The sequence below is a fragment of the Triticum urartu genome, chromosome 7A, assembly GCF_056163025.1.
Source record: "Triticum urartu cultivar PI428250 chromosome 7A, HENAU_Tu73, whole genome shotgun sequence".
In the NCBI taxonomy this organism is placed as follows: Eukaryota; Viridiplantae; Streptophyta; class Magnoliopsida; order Poales; family Poaceae; genus Triticum; species Triticum urartu.
In genome coordinates, this window is record NC_141879.1 from 70,569,476 (window position 1) to 70,597,124 (window position 27,649).

Consider the following 27,649-nt stretch of genomic DNA (forward strand, 5'->3'; position numbering starts at 1 on the left):
GCCATACATACTTTCAGACATCATTTAGCTTGGTATGTCTGAGGACCATGGTCCACCAACTGAGCAGGTGGCTATAAAGTTCATTCTCGCCTTTTCTTCCACGGAACATTAATCATTAAAATAAAGCTCATGGATGAAAAGCCAACTCATCCTTTTGGTGGTTATGAGAAAACGGAATTTTTATACCTCGTTTCCATGTCGCATTCACATATATTCAATCGGTGGTAGACATCATTTAATCTCTAGTCCTTATTGCATCTTTCTTTGTAAACATCCAAACAGCATACTGGGATGATGTGAGGGTGTATCTTACCATGTTGTCCTCAGTATTGATTATTCTACCAAGATTAATTGCCTAACACGGTATGTCTGACCTCACTACAGCCGCCACTGCTACCGGTTTTGTTGATGAACACATGATTTATATGGTTGACATCCTTGTTGATCTTTCTACTCCTGTAGGCATTCAAAATTTGTCCAGTCTTCATGGGTATAAAGCGCGCCATTAGGATAATCAACATATGCATAATCAAGAACATGGGCGTCATGTGAACGCCATCCTAGATCAAAAAAAAGTGAGTTCAGGCGTCTGGGTTGAAACGCTCATGTATTCGCTAAGACTGAAGATCAGAATTCAAGTCATGGCTTGCACTACCTTAAGCACGGCTGAGCGCAAAATACCGACCTGCTGCTGGTACTTGTTTTTGTTCAGTCCAGGGCACATGTTGATCCCCAACTCCTCGTGCATGAGACATGGTCGGGTGCTGATCAAACCTGCAGGTCACGTGGACACATCAAATCAAAGTTCCTTCTGTGTGTGGCCTTGGCAGGTATCCAAAACAGATATAATTTCTAATCAAACATGTTCTACCTCCTTGAAGTTGTCCTAGCTGCACTGGTTGTTTGTGTCTTTGCATCATGGCTTGGCAATGTCCAGCGCTACTCGCTGGCCTAAAATCTCTTCCACCTCCGTGCATATCAATCTGTCTTCTGCAGATCTATCTCACCCAAGTGAGAACAGGGAAAGGCACCAAGAGGACACATGGATATCCATAATGGAATTAGAAGGCAATAGATAAGCACAGACATAAGTACCGATATGTGTTTCATGACGTGCTCTCTTGACCTATTAAAGGAATCACAAACTAATCAAAAGAAAGGTACATAGATAAGCGAGTCTCTAGGTCTGGCCTCTTGGATGTGTACGTTGATGAACCACCAATATGCATACAAGAAAAGTATCCCATCGGCTGGGGTCATGATCTGCTAGAAATGGCCGGCGGTTGACGTGGGCTTGCAATCCAAACGGGAGATGTGCCTTAGATCGATGATTTTTATGATCTCGTCGACCTGCAATGTGGCGGAGCCGTGCCCATGCAGAAGGAGACTTCGTAGTATATTGGGAGGAGGCTCATAGAGGAACCGAGGCAGCATAGACTAAACCATGCATAATGTTGACCTCACAGCCTCGCAAGATGATGTTTGAGATGTCCATATAGATGGCAGCTGCTATGGCCGTGAACTCTATGAGGGAGGGCGCTTGTGTTGGCTTCTACCTAGATTATATAGTAAGATCGAGCGGAGGTGGACGTCATCGAAGAGAAGAAGACATCGGGGGATGGAAGGGGATAGGAAGGAGAAATATTGCGTGAAGATTCTGTAGGAAAAATATTGCGTGAGTATTCTGTAGGAAGGATTGATCGCGTGAGTACTCTGTAGGAAGGATTTATCCTGAAGTTTTATAAGAGCACGGTAGATTGTGTTTTCTACAGGTTCCCTAGATTGGTTTGAGTGGAGGTGGAAGTCGTGGAAGAGAAGGAGATTTGTTCTTTTACACGTGGCTCAGATTGTTTTTTTTACAGTAGCGCTATGTTGGTTTTTTTGTAGATTGCAAGGATTATATTGATGGATCTGCACCGTTATAACCCGGTCCCATCAGATGAACGGCCGGTAATTACTAATTAACGTGGTAATTTCTAGGAAGTGACAAATTAGTATAGGTATAGAGGTATAGATAGATAGATAGATAGATAGATAGATAGATAGATGTTGATCATTAGTCTTCGCTCAATGTAATCCGCTGTCTAAGCATGTGGAGACTTCCATGCATGATCTTGCTCTATTGGAGTTCGCGCATGAATAAAAGTGTATCCATTTATGGTTTAGTCTAGAATCTTTCATGTATGAATTTTTACTACAGTACTGGTGAAAGACTTATTATGAACCATTTCTTACATATCCTCTGCCCCCTTCCAAATCATCCTGATTTAATCCCTCCGTCTAGGTGTATAAGGGCATGGTTAATACTTAAATAGTATAGCCAACTATTGACTATAAGTAAGTGCCATGTCATCTATAGCCAACATGTATAACAATGGATACTCAAAAACTAATTCTTGAAGATCATTTCCTATAAAGCACAATAAGAGTTATTTCTTCACAAGTTTTGGATGCAGGTTAAATAGTTGAACGCTTTTGTTTGCAAAAGATATTTTTTTTATCTATTTCATCCGGATGTTTGTGAGCTCTAGAGATGAAATAATATCCGAACAAACCTATCGATACCCGTTACACATGAGATGACCCCCACATCCTTTGTCAAAATAAACAACTCTCCGATCAATGCATTTCACTCTTCCGTGCAACGCACGGGCACCTTACTATAGATTACTACGACCAAAAATTGAACTAACATTATATATAGTACGATAAATGATGATGCATGTCACCTAAAACTATATCATTGAAAACTATGTTCAAATACGAATCCAACCATATTGTTTTTGTTGACATGCACTAACATTTTGTCAGATAAATTTTCAGTCAAATTCAATGGAGGATAAACCACGACCGATGTAGTAGTACTAGTGTAGAGGGCGGCGCTGCACGGGAGTCTTGATACGTCCATTTTGCATCATGCTTTTATATCGATATTTATTGCATTATGGGTTGTTATTTCACGTTATGTCACAATACTTATGGCTATTCTCTCTTATTTTACAAGGTTTACATAAGGAGGGAGAATGTCGGCAGCTGGAATTCTGGGCTGGAAAAGGAGCAAATATTAGAGACTTATTCTGCGCAACTCCAAAAGTCATGAAACTCCACGGGATATCTTAAAATAAATAAAGAAAAATCCTTGCCAAAGATGAAGTCCAGGGGGCCCACACCCTGCTGACGAGGGTGGGGGGCGCGCCCCCCCTCCTAGGGCGCGCCCCCTACCTCGTGGGCCCCTGGTGGGTCTCCGACGTTCATCTTCTGCTATATGAAGTCTTTCGATGAGAAAAAATAAGAGGGAACCTTTCGGGATGAGACTCCGCTGCCACGAGGCGGAACCGAGGCGGAACCAATCTAGAGCTCCGGCAAAGCTGTTTTGCTGGGGATACTTCCCTTCGGGAGGGGGAAATCATCACCATCGTCATCACCAACGCTCCTCTCATCGGGAGAGGGCAATCTCCATCAACATCTTCACCAGCACCATCTCATCTCTAAACCCTAGTTCATCTCTTGTATCCAATTCTTGTTCCAAAGTCCGGGATTGGTGCTAGTAGGTTGCTAGTAGTGTTGATTACTCCTTGTAGTTGATGCTAGTTGGCTTATTTGGTGGAACATCATATGTTCAGATCCTTTTTGCATATTATTACCCCTCTGATTATGAACATGAATATGTTTTGTGAGTAATTACATTTGTTCCTGAGGACAAGGGAGAAGTCTTGCTATTAGTAGTCATGTGAATTTGGTATTCGTTTGATATTCTGATAAGATGTATGTTGTCTAGCCTCTAGTGGTGTTATGTGAACATCGACTACATAACACTTCACCATTATTTGGGCCTAGAGGAAGGCATTAGGAAGTAATAAGTAGATGATGGGTTGCTAGAGTGACAGAAGCTTAAACCCTAGTTTATGTGTTGCTTCGTAAGGGGCTGATTTGGATCCATATGTTTCATGCTATGGTTAGGTTTACCTTAATACTTTTGTTGTAGTTGCGGATGCTTGCAATAGAGGTTAATCATAAGTGGGATGCTTGTTCAAGTAAGAACAGCACCCAAGCACCGGTCCACCCACATATCAAATTATCAAAGTACCGAACGCGAATCATATGAACGTGATGAAAACTAGCTTGACGATATTCCCATGTGTCCTCGGGAGCGCTTTTCCTATTATAAGAGTTTGTTCCGGCTTGTCCTTTGCTACAAAAAGGATTGGGCCACCTTGCTGCACTTTATTTACTTTTTTTACTTATTGCTCGTTACAATTTATCTTGTCACAAAACTATCTGTTACCACTTATTTCAGTACTTGCAGAGAATGCCTTGCTGAAAACCGCTTATCATTTCCTTCTGCTCCTCGTTGGGTTCGACACTCTTACTTATCGAAAGGACTACGATAGATCCCCTATACTTGTGGGTCATCAAGTCTCACCCCGCTCGTGGCGCGGCAGTAAAGCCATCATATCACAAAACCCAACCACTCCCAGTAAAATAAACGGACAAGCAACCATCACATCCCTCCGTCTTTTTTGCATTTCATCTCTCTGCATTTACTTTCTCCGGTTCATCTCGCACACTCGATCCCTAGCTACTACTCCTAGGGCCAGTTCTTTTGGCGGCTTCCCCAGCTTTTCCCATAAGACTAGTCACAATGGAGAGTAACATTAAGGCGCCTCACTCATTTATTTGGGCTTCTAAACTACTACTAGTAGTACCTTCGCCCTGGCTTATTCCTCAGCATTCTTATTTGTGCTAAATTTTGACCAAAGATTTAACTGATAAAATGTTAGTGCATGTGACATGCACTAACATTTCATTAGTTAAATTTATGATCAAAATTTGACACAGATTACAATGGGGACCAATAAACCAGGACGGAGGTAGTAGTTATGGGATTACTAATCTAGAAGCCTAAAAGAACTGGCCCTGGTACTCCTACTAGTAATAGTACTCAAGTTGGAATTCCAATTGCACGACACAACTTGTTAGGCAAAAAATTCGATACAAGGTGTAGGAAGCGGTTTGGGAATTTGCATGCCTTTCTGACCAGTGAGATACTCCGTACAAAGTACGACAGAGAAATAACCAGAGAGAAGGAAGCTAAAAGTAAACAATCAAACGAGCATTTTTGCATTTGTTTTGCATTGAATCGTTTCACAAGCTTGACTAATGTTGTTTTTCTACTTATACAAAAACCGCATCGTAATGTTAAAACGTGCATTTGCACGTACATAAGTAATAGTAGTACTCCCTCCGTCTAGGTGTATAAGCCTTCCATCCTTCTTGGTCACGGTGCACAACCAAAGATGACTTATTGACCTGAACAGAGGGAGTAGCATAGTCTGTAAGCATATATAGAGAGAGACGTGTAGTGCGATAGTAGTATATAGTAAAGTTTGTGCTATGTGCACGTACTTGCAAAATGCGTACGAATACACAAGATTTCCAAACTTTCCCTTTTACATACTTAATTAAGGATGCTAATAATTCCTGAACGTTCGGGACAAAATGCGTACGAATACACAAGATTTCCAAACTTTCCCTTTTACATACTTAATTAAGGATGCTAATAATTCCTGAACGTTCGGGATTTATCATTTGCGTCCCAAAACTAATGAGATCGCCTTACGATACAAAAATTACACTCCTACTAAAAGCCACGGCGCTCGCAGGAGCGCTTGCGGCGCGCAACAAGTGCCCTGGTGCGCGGTCGTTTCCCAGCGCACCGACACAACGCCTCTTCCTCAGCCTCGCAACTCGCGAGGTGCTGATTGGCGGCTTGCCGGCGGGCGAGCGTGATCTCACCGGTGTGGTAATCCGGCGCCAACAGGTACTCCTCCTTGCTGGAAGCGTGCACCCGGTCCACGTACCGCCAAGCGTAGATGAGGCGCTTGGGCCCGACTGCACTCAGGGCTTCAGCACGGGCGTCCTCCGCCACCCTCTGATACGTCTCCAACGTATCTATAATTTTTTATTGTTCCATGCTATTATATTATCTATTTTGGATGTTTATGGACTTTATTTTACACTTTTATATTATTTTTGGGACTAACCTATTAACCTAGAGCCCAATGCCAGTTTCTGTTTTCCCCTTCTTTCAGTGTTTCGAAGAAAACGAATATCAAACGGAGTCCAAACGGAATGAAACCTTCGGGAGAGTTATTTTTGGAACGGAAGCAATCCAGGAGACTTGGAGTGTACGTTAGGGAAGCAACGAGGTGGCCACGAGGCAGGGAGGCGCGCCTGCCCCCTGGGCACGCCCCCCACCCTCGTGGGCCCCTCGTGGCTCCCCTTACCGACTTCTTTCTCCTATATATATCCATATACCCTAAAAACATCGATGAACAGAATAGATCGGGAGTTCCGCCGCCGCAAGCCTCTGTAGCCACCAAAAACCAATCGGGACCCTGTTCCGGCACCCTGCCGGAGGGGGGATCCCTCACCGGTGGCCATCTTCATCATCCCGGCGCTCTCCATGACGAGGAGGGAGTAGTTCACCCTCGGGGCTGAGGGTATGTACCAGTAGCTATGTGTTTGATCTCTTTCTCTCGTGTTCTTGAGGTGGTACAAGCTTGATGTATCGCGAGCTTTGCTATTATAGTTGGATCTTATGATGTTTCTCCCCTCTACTCTCTTGTAATGGATTGAGTTTTCCCTTTGAAGTTATCTTATCAGATTGAGTCTTTAAGGATTTGAGAACACTTGATGTATGTCTTGCGTGGGATATCCGTGGTGACAATGGGGTATCCTATTGATTCACTTGATGTATGTTTTGGTGATCAACTTGTGGGTTCCATGACCTTGGGAATCTATGCATAGGGGTCGGCACACGTTTTCGTCTTGACTCTCCGGTAGAAACTTTGGGGCACTCTTTGAAGTTCTTTGTGTTGGTTTGAATAGATGAATCTGAGATTGTGTGATGCATATCGTATAATCATGTCCGCGGATACTTGAGGTGACATTGGAGTATCTAAGTGACATTAGGGTTTTGGTTGATTTATGTCTTAAGGTGTTATTCTAGTACGAACTCTATGATAGATCAAACGGAAAGAATAGCTTCATGTTATTTTACTACAGACTCTTGAATAGATCGATCAGAAAGGATAACTTTGAGGTGGTTTTGTACCCTACAATAATCTCTTCGTTTTTTCTCCGCTATTAGTGACTTTGGAGTGACTCTTTGTTGCATGTTGAGGGATAGTTATATGATCCAATTATGTTATTATTTTTGAGAGAACTTGCACTAGTGAAAGTATGAACCCTAGGCCTTGTTTCCTAGCATTGCAATACCATTTGTGCTCACTTTTACCATTAGTTACCTTGCTGTTTTTATATTTCAGATTACAAAAACCTATATCTACCATCCATATTGCACTTGTATCACCATCTCTTCACCGAACTAGTGCACTTATACAATTTACCATTGTATTGGGTGTGTTGGGGACACAAGAGACTCTTTGTTATTTGGTTGCAGGGTTGCTTGAGAGAGACCATCTTCATCCTACGCCTCCCACGAATTGATAAACCTTAGGTCATCCACTTGAGGGAAATTTGCTACTGTCCTACAAACCTCTGTACTTGGAAGCCCAACAACGTCTACAAGAAGAAGGTTGCATAGTAAACATCAAGCTCTTTTCTGGCTCCATTATCGGGGAGGTTAGTGCTTGAAGGTATATCTTTATATCTTGCAATCGAATCTTTTAGTTTCTTGTTTTATCACTAGTTTAGTTCATAAAAGAAAACTACAAAAAAATGGAATTGAGGGTACCTCATATGCTTCATCTTTTTAATGTCTTCTGTGAAAATAAGGATTCTGATAATTGTTCTCAATTGCTAGAGGAAGAATGCATTAAAATGTTTGGCACTAAATCTTTGAATGATGAGCATGATTGCAATGTTGTTAGTATGAATTCTTTGAATACCCATGATGATAATGATATGCAAAGCCACAAGCTTGGGGATGCTATGTTTGATGAAGATGATATGTTTAGTCCCCCAAGTTTTGATGAGCAAATTTATTATGATGAAAGCATGCCTCCTATTTATGATAATTATTATGATGACATGTATGCTATAAAGAATAATGATAACCATAAAGCTTGTCATCATAATTTTCAATTGGATTATGCCTCACGTGATAGTTACTTTCTTGAATTTGCTCCCACTACTATTCATGAGAACAAATTTGCTTATGTGGAGAGTAATAAAATTTCTATGCAAGTAGATCATGAAAAGAATGCTTTATGTGCTGGTTATATGGTTGAATTCATTCATGATGCTACTGAAAATTATTATGACAGAGGAACATATGCTTGTAGGAATTGCAATAATATCAAGTTTCCTCTCTATGTGTCAAAAATCTTGAAGTTATGCTTGTTTTGCCTTCCTATGCTAGTTGATTATTGTTCCCTAAGTTGTTTGCTCACAAAATACCTATGCATAGGAAGTGGGCTAGACTTAAATGTGCTTGCCATGTGTTTCATGATGCTCTCTTTATGTTTCAATTCTTATCTTTTATGTGAGCATCATTGAAATCATCATGCCTAGCTAGGGGCGTTAAACATTAGCGCTTGTTGGGAGGCAACCCAATTTTATTTTTGTTCCTTGCTTTTCATTCTTGTTTAGTAATAAATAAATCATCTAGCCTCTGGTTATATGTGGTTTTATATTTTAATTAGTGTTTGTGCCAAGTAAGACCTATAGGATCTTCTTGGATGATAATTATTTGATCTTGCTGAAAAAGATAGAAACTTTCTGCTCACTAAAACAATTGTTAAAAATCACCAGAAAGTGATAAAATACTGATTCCAATTGAAGTAGATCAATAATAAAATTATCTAGGTCTTCCTATTTTGGCAGATTTTTTCGAGTTCCAGAAGTTTGCGTTTGATGCAGATTACTACAGACTGTTCTGTTTTTAACAGATTCTGTTTTCTATGTGTTGTTTGCTTATTTTGATGAATCTATGAGTAGTATCGGAGGGTATGAACCATAAATAAGTTGGAATGCAGTATATATTACAGCAATATGAATTTAGAATGAGTTCACAACAGTACCTACGTGGTGATTTATTTTCTTATACTAACGGAGCTTACGAGTTTTCTGTTAAGTTTTGTGTTGTGAAGTTTTCAAGTTTTGGGTAAAGATTCGATGGACTATATAAGGAATGGCAAGAGCCTAAGATTGGGGATGTCCAAGGAACCCCAAGGTAATATTCAAGGACAACCAAGAGCCTAAGCTTGGGGATGCCCCGGATGGCATCCCCTCTTTCGTCTTCGTTCATCGGTAACTTTACTTGGAGCTATATTTTTATTCACCACATGATATGTGTTTTGCTTGGAGCATCATTTTATTTTGTTAGTATTTGCTTGCTGTTATTTATAATAATGTTTTGCATCTCTATTTTCAATAAAAATGTCAAGGATAGCCTTTACCATGCTTATATTGCAAGTATACATGTTGTTGTTTCAAAACAGAAAGTTTATCGCTGTTGCAAAAATTCCCTAGAAAAGCCAGAATATGATAAATATTGAATTTTTTTTGCATAATAAGCTCTGATAAATTTTCTACAGTGTGGTAGAATTTCATAATGTTTGGAGTTAGGGAAGTATGATGAATCTTGCATTCTTTACAGACTGTACTGTTTTGGCAGATTGCTGTTATGTTTGCATTGTTTGCATATGTTTGCTTGTTTAATGATTCTATTTGAGGATAGGAGTATTAAATATGCAGAGATATTTAGTATGCAATGTTGAATAATAATTTTTGTGATTTTCTACAGTAGAGAATGATAAGGTTTTTGCATTGGTTTATACTAACTTATCTCACGAGTTCTTGTTGAGTTTGGTGTGGATGAAACTTTCGAGATTTAGGAAACCGTGATATAAAAGAAATTAAGGAGACGCAAAAGTTCATGCTTGGGGATGCCCAAGGCACCCCAAGATAATATTTCAAGCAGTCTCAAGCATCTAAGCTTGGGGATGCCCGGTTGAGCCTAAGTTTTTGCTTCTTCACATGATGAGTGCTATCCTTGAAATGTCGTTTTATTTTGTTTTGCTTGCTGTTTGAATAATATACCAAGATCTGAAATTCTTAAGTGTTAGAGAGTCTTCACATAGTTACATAATTATTCGACTACTCATTGATCTTCACTTATATCTTTCAGAGTAGTTTGTCATTTGCTCTAGTGCTTCACTTATATCCTTTTAGAGCACGACAGTGGTTTTATTTTGTAGAAATAGATGAACTCTCATGCTTCACTTATAATATTTTGAGAGTCTTTAGAACAGCATGGTAATTTGCTTTGGTTATAAAACTAGTCCTAATATGATGGGCATCCAAGAGGGATATAATAAAAACTTTCATATAAAGTGCATTGAATACTATGAGAAGTTTGATTCCTTATGATTGTTTTGAGATATGAAGATGGTGATATTAGAGTCATGCTAGTGGAGTAGTTGTGAATTTGGGAGATACTTGTGTTAAAGTTTGTGATTCCCGTAGCATGCATGTATGGTGAACCGTTATGTGATGAAGTCGGAGCATGATTTATTTTTTGATTGTCTTCCTTATGAGTGGCAGTCGGGGATGAGCGATGGTCTTTTCCTACCAATCTATCCCCCTAGGAGCATGCGCGTAGTTCTTGGTTTTTGATGAGTTGTAGATTTTTTTAATAAGTATATGGGTTCTTTATGACTAATGTTGAGTCCATGGATTATACGCACTCTCACCCTTCCACCATTGCTAGCCTCTCTAATACCGCGCACCTTTCGCCGGTACCATACACCCACCATATACCTTCCTCAAAACAGCCATTATACCTACCTATCATGGCATTTCCATAGCCATTCCGAGATATATTGCCATGCAACTTACCACCGTTCCGTTTATTATGACACGCTCCATCATTGTCATATTGCTTTGCATGATCATGTAGTTGACATCGTATTTGTGGCAAAGACACCTTCATAATTCTTTCATACATGTCACTCTTGATTCATTGCATATCCCGGTACCCCGCCGGAGGCATTCATGTAGAGTCATATTTTTTTTCTAAGTATCGAGTTGTAATTCATAAGTTGTAAATAAATAAAAGTGTGATGATCATCATTATTAGAGCATTGTCCCAGTGAGGAAAGGATGATGGAGACTATGATTCCCCCACAAGTCGGGATGAGACTCTGGACCAAAAAAAAGGCCATAAAAAAGAGAAAAGATCCAAATAAAAAAAATAAAAAAAATGAGAGAATAAGAGAGAAGGGACAATGCTACTATCCTTTTACCACACTTGTGCTTCAAAGTAGCACCATGATCTTCATGATAGAGAGTCTCCTATGTTGTCACTTTCATATACTAGTGGGAATTTTACATTATAGAACTTGGCTTGTATATTCCAATGATGGGCTTCCTCAAAATGTCCTAGCTCCAAAATGACCGATTTTAACTAGAATAGCTCTAAAATGACCTACACTTCCCATTTTGTCCTCCAAAATGACATGACTACCTAGGTTAGCTCAAAAATGACCTATACATAGCTTCTTCAGTTCATTTATGACATACTTAGCATACTTAGGTCAAAAAATGGCATGATAATCTTTGTTACCTCCAAAATGACATAGAATTAGCTTATTTTCCTCGAAAATGGCATAATAACCTTACTAAGCTCCAAAATGACCTAAATACCTAGCTTAGCTCTAAAATGACCTACACTTAGCATTTTTACCTAGCTTAGCTAAAAATGGCATTTTTACCTACCTTAGTTAGAAGAAGAAGATAAAAAAGAGAAGAGGAGAAAAATAAAGAGAAAAAAATTATATATATATATGTGAAATTCTGTGAAATTGATTGAATTTAAGAAAAAAAACTGGGGCTATACAGGCACTTTGCCGTCTACTGGCAGACGACAAAGACCTTTGCTATCAGCCAGCAGATGGCAAAGCTGCCACGTGTCAGCTACCTGTGCAACCTGGGGTGCACTGGGCTTGCCTATATGGCATGCTTTGCCGTCTACTGGCAGACAACAAAGACCTTTGCATCTTTGCCGTCTGCTAGCAGACGACAAAGCATGCCACGTGTCAAGTACCTGGGGGGCATCTGGGCTGGCCTATTTGGGCACTTTGCCGTCTGCTGGCAGACGGCAAAGCATGGCGTTAACCCCTTAACAGATCTAAGCTGCCACGTTTGCCGTCCAGGCCCTTTACCGTCTGCTGGTGGACGGCAAAGATCTTTGCATCTTTGTCGTCTGCCAGCAGACGGCAAAGAGCTCTTTGACGTAGTTTGTTCTGCCGGATGTGTTTCCGTCTGCTGGCTGACGGCAAAGGCCTTTGCCATCCGCCAGGCATGCCTTTGCCATCAGCCATGGCAGACGGCAAAGTGCATGATTCCTGTAGTGACGATGAAATTGCATGAGTTGTTTTAGAAGTTCCCGATGGATCCTTTGTATTCCCGAAGTCTGACATTTACCTGATGACCATGTCAATGCTATCCCGAAGCATGTATGTGGTACTCCGATCATCAAGAAGAACATTGGAAGCGTGATGCTAATTTTTTCTTGATCAATTATCCAAACACCGTTGTATGGGTAAACCTCATAATTCCTTGCCGCTTGTCTAAGTGGTTACATACTTGGAGCCCTAACTTGTAAATCATTCTATGCCTTTCCTTGGGAAGGATATACACCTAATACTCGTGTATACACATTTTCCTTTTCATTGTTTTGTTTAAACCAGATAATCACTCTTTTCTTTTTCATTGTTTTGTTTAACCTTTCTTGTGATTTATATGAGCTAAGTAGTAATAATTCTTTGCTTATGTAAGCACCTCGGTGTACAACTCTGTCAGTAAGACCCTGTTACTACTGTTGATGACATCCCGGTAACCGTCGATGGACGAGAACTTTGCCTATTGGTCTGCCTCGTTACTGCGAGCAGGAAAATGGTTCCCTTCGTCCCTCACCCTTGGTACCAACATTGTTGCCAACATTACTGACAGGCTATCCTTTGACATAGCGCTGCTGCTCCGGCTCCCCGACCGACCTGCTCGGTGAGCTCCTCTGGCGCGCCGCCTCCCCACGGTCGCCTGGGCGGCGATGCAACTCCTCTGCTCCACCTAAGAGACGAGGAAAAGGGGATCAGGATAAGGTTTTTTTTAGAGAAAATGATAACGAAGCGGTCGGTTGATTTCAGACCTTGTCAGTTTTTTTTTGCGGGTAGACCTTGTCAGTTAGCGCGTGCGCTCAGCGCGAGGAAATTGTGCAGCTGCACGATTAAGTATTTGGATACTTTATTAGTAGGTAGGTAAAGAAACCCCTAAAAAAGGTAAAAGAAGGGCCTATCCCTCAGCTTAAAATTGCAGACAAAATGGCCTTCGGCCCGAGAAAATGATTGGTCCGGCCCAAGAAAATGACTGGTCCGGCCCAAGAAAATGATTGGTCCGGCCCAAGAAAATGACTGGTCCGGCCCAAGAAAATGATTGGTCCGGCCCAAGAAAATGACTGGTCCGCTCTGTCTCCCGACGCTCGATTTCCCCCCCTCGAGGGTTTCCTCCGCCGCCAGGTTGCAGCCCCTGCGTCGCCCGTACCTCTCCTACTCCCTCCGACGACCGGCGCCATCCCCGCCACCCCGCAGGAGCCGGCGAGCGCGGCCCCACGCTCCCATCTCGCCGGCACAAGCATTCATCCGTCCCGCCTCCTCCCCCTCCCGACGGCCCCGACGCGCCCATCCCGCCGGCCACCCCCTTCCTCCGCCGTCCCCAACGAGCCGATCCCGCCGGTCGCAGCTCTTCTTGCACCGCTTCCTGGTGAGCCTCTCGTCCTTCGGTTTTTGTTCTGTTCTGGTTCCTCTCCTGTACATGGAACGATGGAAGTTGGATAAGATGGATGTATGCAGATGCTTAGTACATGATTTGCGTGATGGATGGATCAATGGGGCTAGGTTTTTCGTAGATGGATGGATGAATGGACATGTAAATTATTATTTTTGGTTACTGTGAATGCTCAATGCAACTGTAAAGGGAATATGGCTTGTTTAAAAAAAAATATTGTGATTACTCAATGCAACTGCCAATGGTTCTTTCTTGCTTCTGCTGTGTGCTAATTTGAATGCTATTTTTAATGTGAATGCAATCGCCAATGGTACCGTCAACACTCAGTTTTGGAATCAAAAGCTGAAAAGAACTGTGCCTGGTTCTTCTTCCAGAAACCTAGTTTTGCATCCAGCTTTTACTGCTCCACTCGCTAGCAGTTTCTTTAGTGTACCATCAAAGAAATTGTCATCTGATTCATGTCCTCATCCTCAGTTCCACCATCTTTGCTACTGATATGGCAACATTGTAACGAATTCTTCAAATTTGTGTGTCATCTGAAACAAAGCTAACTTGTTCCAATCTTTTGTGACATTTTCCGTTCTCCTTCTTTAGATGGCGTCATGCGAAACCTTGAGGGCAAGACCTCAGAGATATTTCCCACAGATTTGTCTGACATATGACCATATGGAGCATATGGTGAAGTTTCATGGCCGGGTTAGTCTCCCCCTCCTTTGATTTAATCTTCATTTGTGGACATTGATTTGAATAATTGAATCTGGACTGAAGCCTGTCTTTCTATTTCTTTTTGCAGACTGCTGGTCTCAAGAGGTCTGAAGAAGTGGAGGACTATTTTGATATTCAGTTTCTAACTGCTGAAGACGCCAACCGTGCCTTTAACCATCTCAAGGGCAAGGTACCAAACATGGAGTTCAGTTGGGCGCCGAGGAACATTATCAAAGACAAGCCACCAACTGGTATCAAGAACATTATCAAGAACATCTCGATTGCTCATAAAAAAAATCTTCTTCTCATCCTGTTTTTCCATGTAGGAGTGGTGGATACTTCATTCGTCCCACCAAAATGTGATCTCGATTGCTTTAGTGAGCTGGTAAAATATTCTAAAGATCTTTCCTACCTGAGTACAACTTGCTACTTGAAGACATTTATTATCCGCTAGGTTTTCCTGCCATGTTGTATTAAGCATATGTATTATATCCATGTTTACTTAAGTTAATTGTTGTAGCTAATAAAAAGATGTTTACTTTTGTGCAGCCTTCCCTGCCCATTCCTGCCAATCAGCCATTCCCCACATTCTGGAAGTTGCCGCCTCCACAGCATAAACGGAAGAGAGGTCGACAGTCTCCAGAGCCTCCACGTTCCGCAGAGCGGTATCCCCCAAGTAGTGTTCAGATGGATGAAGTCGACCCACGCCCTCCATTCACAGCGCGCTACTGGGCGCAACTTCGTCCGATATACAGTAAGTTGTCGCAAGTAATTTTAATTATCCGTTTGGTCTATATCTCGGTACCTAACAGAATAGACGAGAAATGAGAATGTTTGAGTAAACATTTGGTACAAAAGAAAATTGAGGGGCACCCTGTAGTGAACTACAGAGCATTTACCTTGCCAAAAAGACAGTTGCATCTAGTCAGTAGGTTAGTTACTTAGTCGTGCATACTTTGAGCAAAACATCGAGTTAGTACTTTGAGCATACTTTCTCATTTCCAAAAATTTTATTATAACCTTCAAGGTTAACCTTCAAACCTCATTCCGGAAGTGAGTTGAGCATAGCTTATAACTTTCCCAATTCCGTGAGTGTATCCAAATTCCATAGACATGTTGAACATAGCTTATAACCTTCAAGCCTGAGTCCAAAAGTGAGTTGGGAAGGTTATAAGCTATGTTCAACATGTGTTTGCCTTAGTCGTGCATACTTTGAGCACCTGATGGAATTGCAAGCCTTGTCACCATGTAAAATCATGATATTTGATCAATGCTGAATCCTACAAGCTAAGTTAACCGGATACTTCTGAAAACTGCCGTATCAGGCATATCGGAAACTCGGATACGTTTTGATACTTCTCAAAACGTATCGGACATGTATCTCCCTATTTTCTGTTTTTCAAATAAATAAATAAAATTCGGATACTTTGGGGATACCTGTGGGATACCTCATGGGCATGTGAAAAGCCTATCTATCCATACCCACGACAGCCACCTCCCTTTTCTCGCCTCATTCTTCCCCACCTCCAGTGCCCAAATGTGACCGATCCTACTCTTCGGCAGCTTCAAATAGAAGTTGCAGCAGCTGAAGGGAACTAGGATCATACTAATGGTGCATTTTCCATGCTTCTATCACCTTATTAGTATTCTTAAGCTGTCATTTTCATATAATCATTATTTCCTATATTTTTTTCAAACCGGGTTCAGGCACAACACATCATGTCAAAACCGGGATTTGACCGAGGAATACCACTAAGAGGGAGTAACTATACCTGGTCTTAAAGAGTTGAGGGACGAAGGTTACACCAACAAAAAGTTTAGGCACAAAAGCCACACTTCGCGATTAGTTGAGGGACGAAAAATGCACTTTTCTCTAATTCTTTTTCTGGTGCTCTTTATATTACCTTGACAGTTCACTTGATTTATCAAAAATGAATAGATTGGAAGGTTCTCAACAAAAATAGACCCAGAATGAACACATTAAAAAGCTAACAAAAAATGTATTGGCTAGTTCACTTGATTTATCAGGCCGAAATATATACACGTAGCTAGGTTGTCTTAATCGTGCAATGTTAATTAGGTGCAATACCACGTAACTTATAATAGCCGGACATCCCGCATCATGGGACCACATGAAGAGCACAGATGAATGGTAAATAATTCGAATCTAATGTCAAGTCACGAGAGTAGGCTTTCCATCAACCACTTTCTCTTGAAGCTGAGCTGAATCTGACACCAGTTGGCCGGAGAGCCTGGCTGTGTCTATCAGATAAACAAGCAACTGCCAAAATGCGTTGTTAGTTGTCCAAATCTTCATTGGTTAAATGTCTTCCGATCTTCCGATTACTTCTTAAAAAACTCGATGGTTTAACTAACCTGAAAAAAATTGGACAAGGGCGATGACGGCATGGATCTGATTACGCTGACTAATTAACTTAACCATTTCGCAATTTTTCTTAACTTAACCAAAGTGCGCGTGTTATTCTAAAAGCAAGTACTATAACAAATGAATTGAACCCGTCTGCTTATTTAAACTTTGAATCGCAAATTTAAAACAATCTTAATTTTCTAAGGCTATGAAAAGGCAGGGTCTGGGCAGGGGAGACCCTGATCTGCCTCTGCCGGCCGCCACCGCAGAAACCCAGGGCTGGTGAGGAGCCACTCCTGCAGCGCGTGCCAAGGGCCAGGCGCCGCTGCTCGCTCGACGATCCTGACGGCGACGCCCGCAGGAGTCAGAATCGGGGTCAGTAGAACACGAGAGGAGCATTTCCTGCTTTCTCCTGCACATTTTAGGTTTTTAGTATCTGAGGGTGATGCAGCTATCACAATGAAGTGACAGATGTGGCACAGAAATCTTGCTCGCTGTCCTGATTAGGTGTTATCCTTTCCCTTTTTAATCACACTGACCCAACTCTTTTGGCCTAATTAGGAGACCGACTGGCTGCAGGCTTGTCCGTTTGTGGCCATATATGAATATTAATGCAAGTGTCACGTAATCTAATTGCCAAGTGTTGTACGGATGAGCCCCTAAAAAAAGTGTTGTATGGATGAGTACGTGAGAAGATACAAGCAATCAATGATTTTTTTTGTCTTATATAATCATGGGGATAAAAACGTCGTCCATCGATCTGCATGGGCTTACGTGAACCTCACACCAACATGATAGATCGTCATAATTATATCATATGCTCCGGAAAAGGGAACATCCTTTATCATCATGCCTATGATGCGTGTGATGGGTCAATTTGTGATGTCTCTGCAGTTATACATAATAACTAGCAGGCAGAGACGCAGCAACACGCCGCGCCTGTCAGGAAGCCTGAGATTGTCTTTGTTATTTTCTTTGATGGAAGAAAATTTAAATAGTTTGCTCAGAATACAGTTGACTGTGTGGAAGTTTTTGATCAAAACAGTTCATTTCAATGCAAACTTCAGTACAACATTTTTCGGGCAGAATTGATGTAAACCCAAATAAATCTCTATCCAAAGCCCTAACTTTTGCTTTGCAACATCAATCGCTGGAATAAACTTTCCAGCCACCTACACAGACACAAAGGAAGCTGCTAGCCTAAGCAGTACACACAGTGCTAAATTCTGAAGCTTATACTCCACATCCACAGTAACCTTCTTCGATTCTATTTAGTACCACGAATGCACCTAAGGTAAAACATAGGATAAGGTGAACTTGTAACCTGCAGGTACTCCGAACATGGATCACTGTTCTTAAAAAAAATTAATGCGAGAGCCTCAGAACACACACATAGGACTACATGTAAAGAAGATTGCCAATTAGAGTGAACAAATCTACTGGCCTGGTGCATGCTATTGGCTAACACCTACTTGGGATCGACGAATAGCAGTCTAGACTTATACGTCATGCAATTTCTGAATAAGTAGGAGGATAATCTCAAATGATTCAATTGAAGCTTTGATCACAAAAAGAACAAAAGATAACTTATGTTCATAGTTCTGCGATCATTAGGGCTACCATATGCTGAACTCAGACATATCAAACATATGTAATATCTGTAAGCTTGAAATTTATGTCGCTTATATGTTGTGGACGCTTTGGCATTTACAGAATAAAGGTGAGGGCAACACCCATTCTTAGATCATGGCATTGGCATAGCTGCAAGATATCAACAAATCAGAAGGGATATCGATAGAAAATATGGACTTAACACAACCCTTTTTCCAAAAAATAGAAATATGAAGACTTGACAGAAATTACCTACTCTGACCAATGGTAATGTGACGGCCACTGTAGTTTGTGAATATAGAATGTTGCAAGAACATATAATGCTAGAAAAAGATTATAACATCGGAACTGCATCACTGTGTACAGGAAGAAACTGGCAACCATCTATCTAGCAAGCAGACTACCAAGTGGGGTATTTGCAAGACACATAGAAAAAAAATACTGTCAGCCAGCAAATGAATGCGAGCAGAACTCCAGAAATACATATCCAGACCCTACGTTATATAGCTAGTGCCTTTCAGGGAGGCAGCTTCGGTGACTTAACTGCATTTGCCTTTGAGTGTGACATGTGGGCCAGTCACCTGTGGGGTCCACGTGTCATGCACTCAAAGGCATGTGCAGTGAGACACTGAAGCTCAATCCCTTTTTTAGTCAGTGCCGCAAATGTTGATAAGAAATAGTTTTAGTGTACGGACAACTGTAAAGGGATTGGCGTTCACAGGCTAGCTAGCTAGTGACAATGAACTAGCTGAAAGGCCTTGAGAAGCTGTGGTCAGCAGGGCCATTTAGTGCCGATCCATTAGCTTTCTATGTTTTAGGGGATAAGGGAGGACAGTACGGGCGACACCATATATACAGTAATTATTACTAACCAGTTCTGCTTTGCAACAATCTCCATGCTGTGATGCGCCGACCGATGGATGAATGATTTAGAAGCTGTAACTATAGCACTAGTCAGCGCGCACCGGCGTCTTGGCCCTTTTTTTTTCCTTGAATACACACGAGCGTGCGCATCATATATTAAAGCGGAGAGCGGGGAGAAGAGCCCCTCTATATGATTTATGTTGCATTGACATTCACACCTTCACATGGCCCCTGTTTTTCAGTTTTTTAGTGCCTTTTGATCTGGACCAGTTGATCCCAACCTTGTTACTCTCTACTCTTCTTAACATCAATGAAGCCAGTGCACACTAGATCTTTAAAAAAAAAAAAACTGTAGCACTATTCAGCATCTGTAGTTAGTCCATTAGCATCCTATCCTGTAGGGGCGAGACGACAGTAATAATTAACCTGGTTTGAAATAGTCTACTGTCTGTATATCTCCACCATCTGTTTTTTTTTTTGAGAAATATCTCCAGCATCTGTAATGTGTAATCCTGACCCTTTTGCAGGTACCAACATATGAGTGAGTGGCTAGGAGGGTGCCGATGGACATGATTTAGTAGCTGTACTAATCATGATTTCTCTTGATATGGGGGCACCCGTTCCAAGCATTCATTTTTTTTTTGGTAGGACAGGGATTTGGATGGAACCTCTGGTTAGCCTAGAAGACAGAACAAAAGTTTTTGCTGAGCAAACTATGTGCATTGGATCCACGTGATGCTCATTCTTCCACAAGAACCCCAAGTGAACTTTTTGTAGGCCAAAGCTGGATGACAAAGGTCGAAGGAACATATGTCATTTTTTTTGAGAATCACACAAACCTGATCAAACAGGCTGGGTACAATCTTTACTCAGAGTCTCTCTAAGCTCATTTGGCACATCCGCCAACTTAAAAAGTCTGCCCAGTCTAGATGCACGAGCAGCCAGGTCATTGGCCAGCTTGTTTTGGTTCCTCTTCACGTAGGCACTCTTGTGAGAACTGAAAATGTTCAATGTTGAGTTGATGTTAGCTATGATTGGAAAGAGGCTTGATTGATTGGCAGCACCTGGGTTGATCGCCTTGACCAAGGTCATGTAATCGAGCTCCACCTGAATTGGTCCATTATAATATTTCGTCGACGCTTGCAACCCATGCGGCAAAGCTCTTTTTTTTTTTTGAGAATCACTCATGCAGCAAAGCTAGTCCTTCAGCCTCTTCCTCAGCCGCACATTGGCCCAATCTGCATCCCATCGAGAAGAACGGCACACCATGACAGTTTCTGACAACAGCACCACACGCACTCGCCCGGCACTACTTCCTGAGCAGCCCCTGCTTCTTCCTCATATTTCAGCCAGAAGCCGACTGATCCCGAAGGAACAATGCACGCCGTAGCATGACCAGATGCCATTTTAAAGCCTGCTGCCTACATATGTGATAATAAATAGCTGAAACAGAAAACGTCTGGGTCTGGCCCCTCTCGCGTAACGCGAGAGACCTCCTATTTGACGCGCGCAGGCGTCAAACAGCTGTGCCTTCGCTGAAGGAAGATGGTAATGGGCCGGCCCATACGCATAAGCTCATCACAACTAGTATTTTTCCCTTTTCTTTCTGCGTTTTATTGGAACTTTCTGGATATTCTTTATGGTGATAAAATAAAGTATAAATTCATATTTTAAAAATATACTGTATTTTCAACACTAAAGAAATATGAATATATATGCTGAATTTTTTAATACACATTGAACATTTTGGAAAATACGTTAAACAAATATTGGAAACACATTGAACATTTTTGTTGATATACATTGAACAAATTTCGGACGCACATTGAACATATTTCAAAAATATGTTGAACAGAACAAATTTTGCAACACACATTAAACATTTTTGTAGATATACATTGAACAAATGTCGGATACACATTGAACATTTTGCAAAGCTATGTTGAACAAATTCTTAAATATATGCTGAATTTTTTTAATGCATGGTGAACTTTGTATATAAATACAAAATGAACTTTCTATAATACACAAAAAAATGGAAGAAAAAGGAAAATAAAAGAATTAGAAACTGAAACAGAAAAAACAAAAAGCAAAAAAAGAAGAAGAAGAAGCAGCCTTGCGATGTGGGCCGGCCCAAGCTGGGGCGACGGGAAGATGAGCTTCAGCGAAGCTGGGTCGTTTTGACGCGTACACGCGTCAAATAGGGATTGCGGTCGCGCCCCGCCGCCCGTGTGCGTCCAATCGTCGCGGTTTCGCTGAAGCGACACGCACACGGGCCGGCCCAATTATCACGTGGTGAGGGAAAATTCAAATAAAAAAAAGTGCATGAGTGGGATCGAACCCCAACCACATGCTTGCTTTTTACGCGGCTAGCCAGCCGAGCTAGCGAGCTCAAATGTATATGAAAGCAACGCCAAGCCTAAAATAGAAAGTACAACTGCAAATCCTTTTAAAAAAACATCCAACATTACTTTAATATACGTAGAACAAATATAAAAATACAATGAATATTTTTGTAAAAAAATACTGAACAAATTTAAAATACACAAATGAACATTTTATAGTATACGTTGAAAAATTTCTTAATATTCGATGAATAAAATTTAAATACACAATCACCATTTTATAATATGCATTGCACAATTTAATAATATACGATGAACATTTTTCAATACACCATGAACAAATTTGGCCAAGACCCATCCAACACCAGCAGACCATCACTGTCCCTCGTGACGCTCCCTCGTTCCCCTCCGCGGCGTCTATTTCTCGCATTAAGCGAGTCGAGAGGAAACTCTTGTGTCGAGAGCTACAGTGTCAGGCTGGCCCAATTCGCGGTGCACAGTTAAAGAAAAAGGGAAGGGAAAAGGGGTGGACGAGGGATCTATCCCTCGAGATCTGAGAAGAAACGAGCGATGCTAGCCACCACGCCACACAACTATTCGTGTTTATTAAAGGGGCCGCGACGTACTTCAACAGAGATAAGCGTTTTTTTTCTGTTTTCTTTTGTTTCTTTTCTTTAATTTTCTCCATTTTTTCTTTGTTTATTCATTTATTCATTTTCTTTTTTCTTTGGTTTTCACAGTTTTTTTGTTTTTCCTTTTTGTTTTTTGACAAGGTTTTCTTCATATTTGTTTCGTTTTTCTTTTTCTTCTCCATTTTTTGTATGGTTTTCTTTTTTCATCACCATTTTTTTGTTTTTATTTTGTTTTTTATTATGTTTGTTTTTGTTTTCACTCTACATTTTCGTATATGTCAAAAGCAATTTTTTTTATAATAAGTGATCAACAATTTTTATATACACATTCGACATTGTCCGAACGCCTATTCAACATTTTTCAGATACTTGTTCAACAGTTTAATACTTATTCAATATTTTTTCAAATGCTTGTTCAAATTTTTTCAAATACTTGTTCGACATTTATTAATACTTATTCAACATTTTTCAATTACTTGTTCAATATTTTTAATACTTGTTCTACATTTTCAAATACTTGTTCAACATTTTTCAAATACCCGTTCAACATTTTTTCAAATACTCGTTCAACATTTTTTTATAATTATTCTACATTTTCAAATACTTGTTGAACATTTTTCAAATACTTGTTCAATACTTTTCAAATACTCGTTGAACAGTTTTTTAATACCTGTTCACCATTTTTTAAATACTTGTTCAACATTTTTTCAAATGTTTTTTGAAGAGCATTTTTTGTAATATATATTTGTAGAATATTTTATATAAAGAAAAGTACAAAATTAAAGCAAAACACGAGAACAGAAAACAGGAAAAAAATAGGCCTTTTTCTCCCGCGCGGCTGGGCCGGCCCATCTGGGCTCCCACGCCGTGAGGCGTCACCACATGCTCGGTTAAAGCGAGAAATAGGGGTGCCCCTAGAAAGTCGCCCAAAGCTGGGCAACCTGCCAAGAAACTGGCCTAACTTGGCATTTTTTGAAATTCGACCAGTTTTGCCATTTTTTATCTAAACGTGGGCTATTTCTTGGCGGATCACTGGTGTGCCTGTCTGTTTTGCCAGAAACTAGGATGTCTGCGGGCATGGGCTTTGGTTGAGCCCTGCGTCGTTTGGTTTCAGCGGGAAGTATGCTAGGTACGTATGTCACGTGACCCCTCTCTATAGAACTTATTGTGAGATCTAAGCTTTCCCCTCTTGCTAGGGTTTCAACTCCTCCCGACGGCACCTGGCGATGACATGGAGACTCCAATCCCCTGCTTTCTCCGATCGCCGCTGGTTGCTAGGGTCGCTAGACTCTTGGCCGGTGCGATCTAGGGGAAGAGCTAGGGTTATCCCGTCCGCGGAAACCTGAAGAAAATATGCCCTAGAGGCAATAATAAAGTTGTTATTTTATATTTTCTTATTCATGATAAATGTTTATTATTCATGCTAGAATTGTATTAATCGAAAACTTAAATACATGTGTGAATACATAGACAAACACTGTGTCCCTAGTGAGCCTCTACTTGACAAGCTCGTTGATCAAAAATATGTTGAACAGAACAAATTTTGGAACACACATTAAACATTTTTGTAGATATACATTGAACATTTTGCAAAGATATGTTGAACAAATTCTTAAATATATGCTGAATTTTTTTAATGCATGGTGAACTTTGTATATAAATACAAAATGAACTTTCTATAATACATAAAAAATGGAAGAAAAAGGAAAAAAGGAAAAGAAAAGAATTAGAAACTGAAACAGAAAAAACAAAAAGCAAAAAAGACAAAAAGAAGCAGCCTTGCGACGTGGGCCGGCCCAAGCTGGGGCGACGGGAAGATGAGCTTCAGCGAAGCTGGGTCATTTTGACGCCATTTCCTATTTAGCGCTGCAGGCGCCCGTTAATGTGTATTCTGCTAACGGGCCTGTAGCCGCTTTAGCTGGGCTTGGCCCATTTCGCTCGCTTCGCTATCGTTCGCTTATACAAATCGCAAAACTTCCGCGAGAGCTGGGAAACGAACCATTTAGCTGGACTTCCTGGTTAACAGCGCACTGTGCTAACCACCCCGCAACAGTAACTTCATGCCCACAATTCCATCACTTGTTTGCCTTATCATCTTTTTCTTTCACTTTTTCTAGTTTTTGTTTTTCATTTTTCTGGTTATTTTTTTCCTTCTTCCCCGTTCGATGATCTTTCTCAAATCCATCCACATTTTTCTAAAACTGATGAACTTTTTTCTAATTCAGAGAACTTTTGTCACATTTGACTTTTGTTTTTTCAAATTCGATGAACTTTTTCCAAATCCGATGAACTAATTTGATGAACTTTTTTCAAGATTGACGATTTCTTCATTCAAATTTGTGAACTTTTTTTTAAAATCGACGAACCTTTTACAAAACTGATGAACTTTTTTTGAAAACAATGAACTTTTAAACTTTTTCATAAAGTTTTTCCAAAATTGGTGAACTTTTCTTCAAAAATGATGAGCTATTTCTCAAAATCGATGAACTTTTTTTAAGTTTGTGAACTTTTATCTCAAAATTGATGAACTTTTTTTAAGTTTGTGAACTTTTATCTCAAAATCGATGAATTTTTTCAATTCATGATTTTATAGAAGTAAATGAAAAAACTAAATGATAAATAATAGCGCGCCCATACTAGCGATGCGAGTTCGATCCCTGAAGAAGGCACCCTTTTTAGGTTTTTTTTGGCGATTTCTGATAGCTGCGCCTTTCTCATCGCGGGCCGGCCCAATAAGGCGCTGCAGCGGGCGCCAGGAACCTGTTCGGGCGCATAAGGCGCCGAACAGGAGCTCCCTGTTTTGACGCCTAGGCGCGTCAAATAGGGATTGCGGTCGCGACCCGCCGCCCGTCGTCGCGGTTTCGCTGAAGCGACACGCACACGGGCCGGCCCAATTATCACGTGGTGAAGGAAAATTAAAATAAAAAAAGAGCATGAGTGGGATCGAACCCCCAACCACATGCTCGGCTTTTTACGCGGCTAGCCAGCCGAACTAGCGAGCTCAAATGTATATGAAAGCAACGCCAACCCTAAAATGGAAAGTACAACTGCAAATCCTTTAAAAAAACATCCAACATTACTATAATATACGTAGAACAAATATAAAAATACAATGAATATTTTTGTAAAAAAATACTGAACAAATTTAAAATACACAAATGAACATTTTATAGTATACATTGAAAATTTTCTTAATATACGATGAATAAAATTTAAATACACAATCAACATTTTATAATATGCTTGCACAATTTAATAATATACGATGAACATTTTTTCAATACACCATGAACAAATTTGGCCAAGACTCATCCAGCACCAGCAGACCGTCATTGAAAAAGGGAAGGGAAAAGGGGTCGAGGGATCTATCCCTCGAGCTCTGGGAAGAAACGAGCGATGCTAGCCACCACGCCACACAACTATTCATGTTTATTAAAGGGGCCGCGACGTACTTGAATAGAGACAAGCGTTTTTTTCTGTTTTCTTTTGTTTCTTTTTTTAATTTTCTCCATTTTTTCTTTGTTTATTCATTTTATTCATTTCCTTTTTCCTTTGGTTTTCACAGTTTTTTTGTTTTCCCTTTTTGTTTTTTGACAAGGTTTTCTTCATATTTGTTTGGTTTTCCTTTTTCTTCTCCATTTTTTGTATGGTTTTCTTTTTTCATCTCCATTTTCTGTTTTTATTTTGTTTTTATTATGTTTGTTTTTGTTTTCACTCTACATTTTCGTATATGTCAAAAACAATTTTTTATAATAAGTTATCAACAATTTTTATATACACGTTCGACATTGTCCGAACGCCTATTCAACATTTTTCAGATACTTGTTCAACAGTTTAATATTTATTCAATATATTTTCAAATGCTTGTTCAAATTTTTTTCAAATACTCGTTCAACATTTATTAATACTTATTCAACATTTTTCAATTACTTGTTCAATATTTTTAATACTTATTCTACATTTTCAAATACTTGTTCAACATTTTTCAAATACCCATTCAACATTTTTTCAAATACTCGTTCAACATTTTTTATAATTATTCTAAAATTTCAAATACTTGTTGAACATTTTTCAAATACTCGTTGAACAGTTTATTAATACTTGTTCACCATTTTTTAAATACTTGTTCAACATTTTTTCAAATGTGTTTTGAAGAGCGTTTTTTGTAATATATATTTGTAGAATATTTTATATAAAGAAAAGTACAAAATTAAAGCAAAAAATGAGAACGGAAAACAGGAGAAAAATATGCCTTTTTCTCCCGCGTGGCTGGGCCGGCCCATCTGGGCTCCCACGCCGTGAGGCGTCACCACATGCTCGCTTAAAGCGAGAAATAGGGGTGCCCCTAGAAAGTCGCCCGAAGCTGGGCAACCTGCCAAGAAACTGGCCTAACTTGGCATTTTTTGAAATTCGACCAGTTTTGCCATTTTTTATCTAAACGTGGGCTATTTCTTGGCGGATCACAGGTGTGCCTGTCTGTTTTGCCAGAAACTAGGATGTCTGCGGGCGTGGGCTTTGGTTGAGCCTTGCGTCGTTTGGTTTCAGCGGGAAGTATGCTAGGTACGTATGTCACGTGACCCCTCTCCATAGAACTTATTGTGAGATCTAAGCTTTCCCCTCTTGCTAGGGTTTCAACTCCTCCCGACGGCGCCTGGCAACGACGTGGAGACTCCGATCCCCTGCTTTCTCCGATCGCCACTGGTTGCTAGGGTCGCCAGACTCTTGGCCGGTGCGATCTAGGGGAAGAGATAGGGTTATCCCGTCCGTGGAAACCTGAAGAAAATATGCCCTAAAGGCAATAATAAAGTTGTTATTTTATATTTCCTTATTCATAATAAATTTTTATTATTCATGCTAGAATTATATTGATCGGAAACCTAAATACATGTGTGAATACATAGACAAACACTGTGTCCCTAGTGATCCTCTACTTGACTAGCTCGTTGATCAAAGATGGTTAAGGTTTCCTAACCATGGACATGAGTTGTCATTTTATAAGGGGATCACATCATTAGGAGAATGATGTGATGGACAAGACCCATCCGTTAGCTTAGCATATTGATCGTTCAGTTTTATTGCTATTGCTTTCTTAATGTCAAATACATATTTCTTCGACTATGAGATTATGCAACTCCCGAATACCTAAGGAATATCTTGTGTGCTATGAAACGTCACAACATAACTGGATGATCATAAAGATGCTCTACAGGTATCTCCGAAGGTGTTTGTTGGCTTGGCATAGATCGAGATTAGGATTTGTCACTCCGAGTATCGGAGAGGTATCTCTGGGCCCTCTCGGTAATGCACATCAT

General features: G+C 40.4%; 1 protein-coding gene and 1 long non-coding RNA gene across 2 annotated transcripts; one reads left to right on the top strand and one right to left on the bottom strand.

The window, feature by feature from the left end:
- Positions 1–221: 221 nt before the first annotated feature.
- LOC147957890 (uncharacterized) lies at positions 222–1,116 on the bottom strand. The gene is made up of 3 exons (XR_015612177.1): positions 872–1,116; positions 656–774; positions 222–560 (listed from the first exon to the last, which is right to left on the bottom strand). It is a non-coding gene; the product is annotated as an uncharacterized LOC147957890 (long non-coding RNA).
- Positions 1,117–13,475: 12,359 nt separating this feature from the next.
- LOC125523074 (uncharacterized) lies at positions 13,476–20,420 on the top strand. Its single transcript, XM_048688121.2, has 6 exons — positions 13,476–13,788; positions 14,407–14,508; positions 14,606–14,768; positions 14,844–14,902; positions 15,067–15,271; positions 19,888–20,420. Exons 1-6 carry the CDS (start codon positions 13,480–13,482, stop codon positions 19,899–19,901), a joined length of 852 nt encoding a protein of 283 aa, XP_048544078.2. The 5' UTR covers positions 13,476–13,479; the 3' UTR covers positions 19,902–20,420.
- Positions 20,421–27,649: the final 7,229 nt, after the last annotated feature.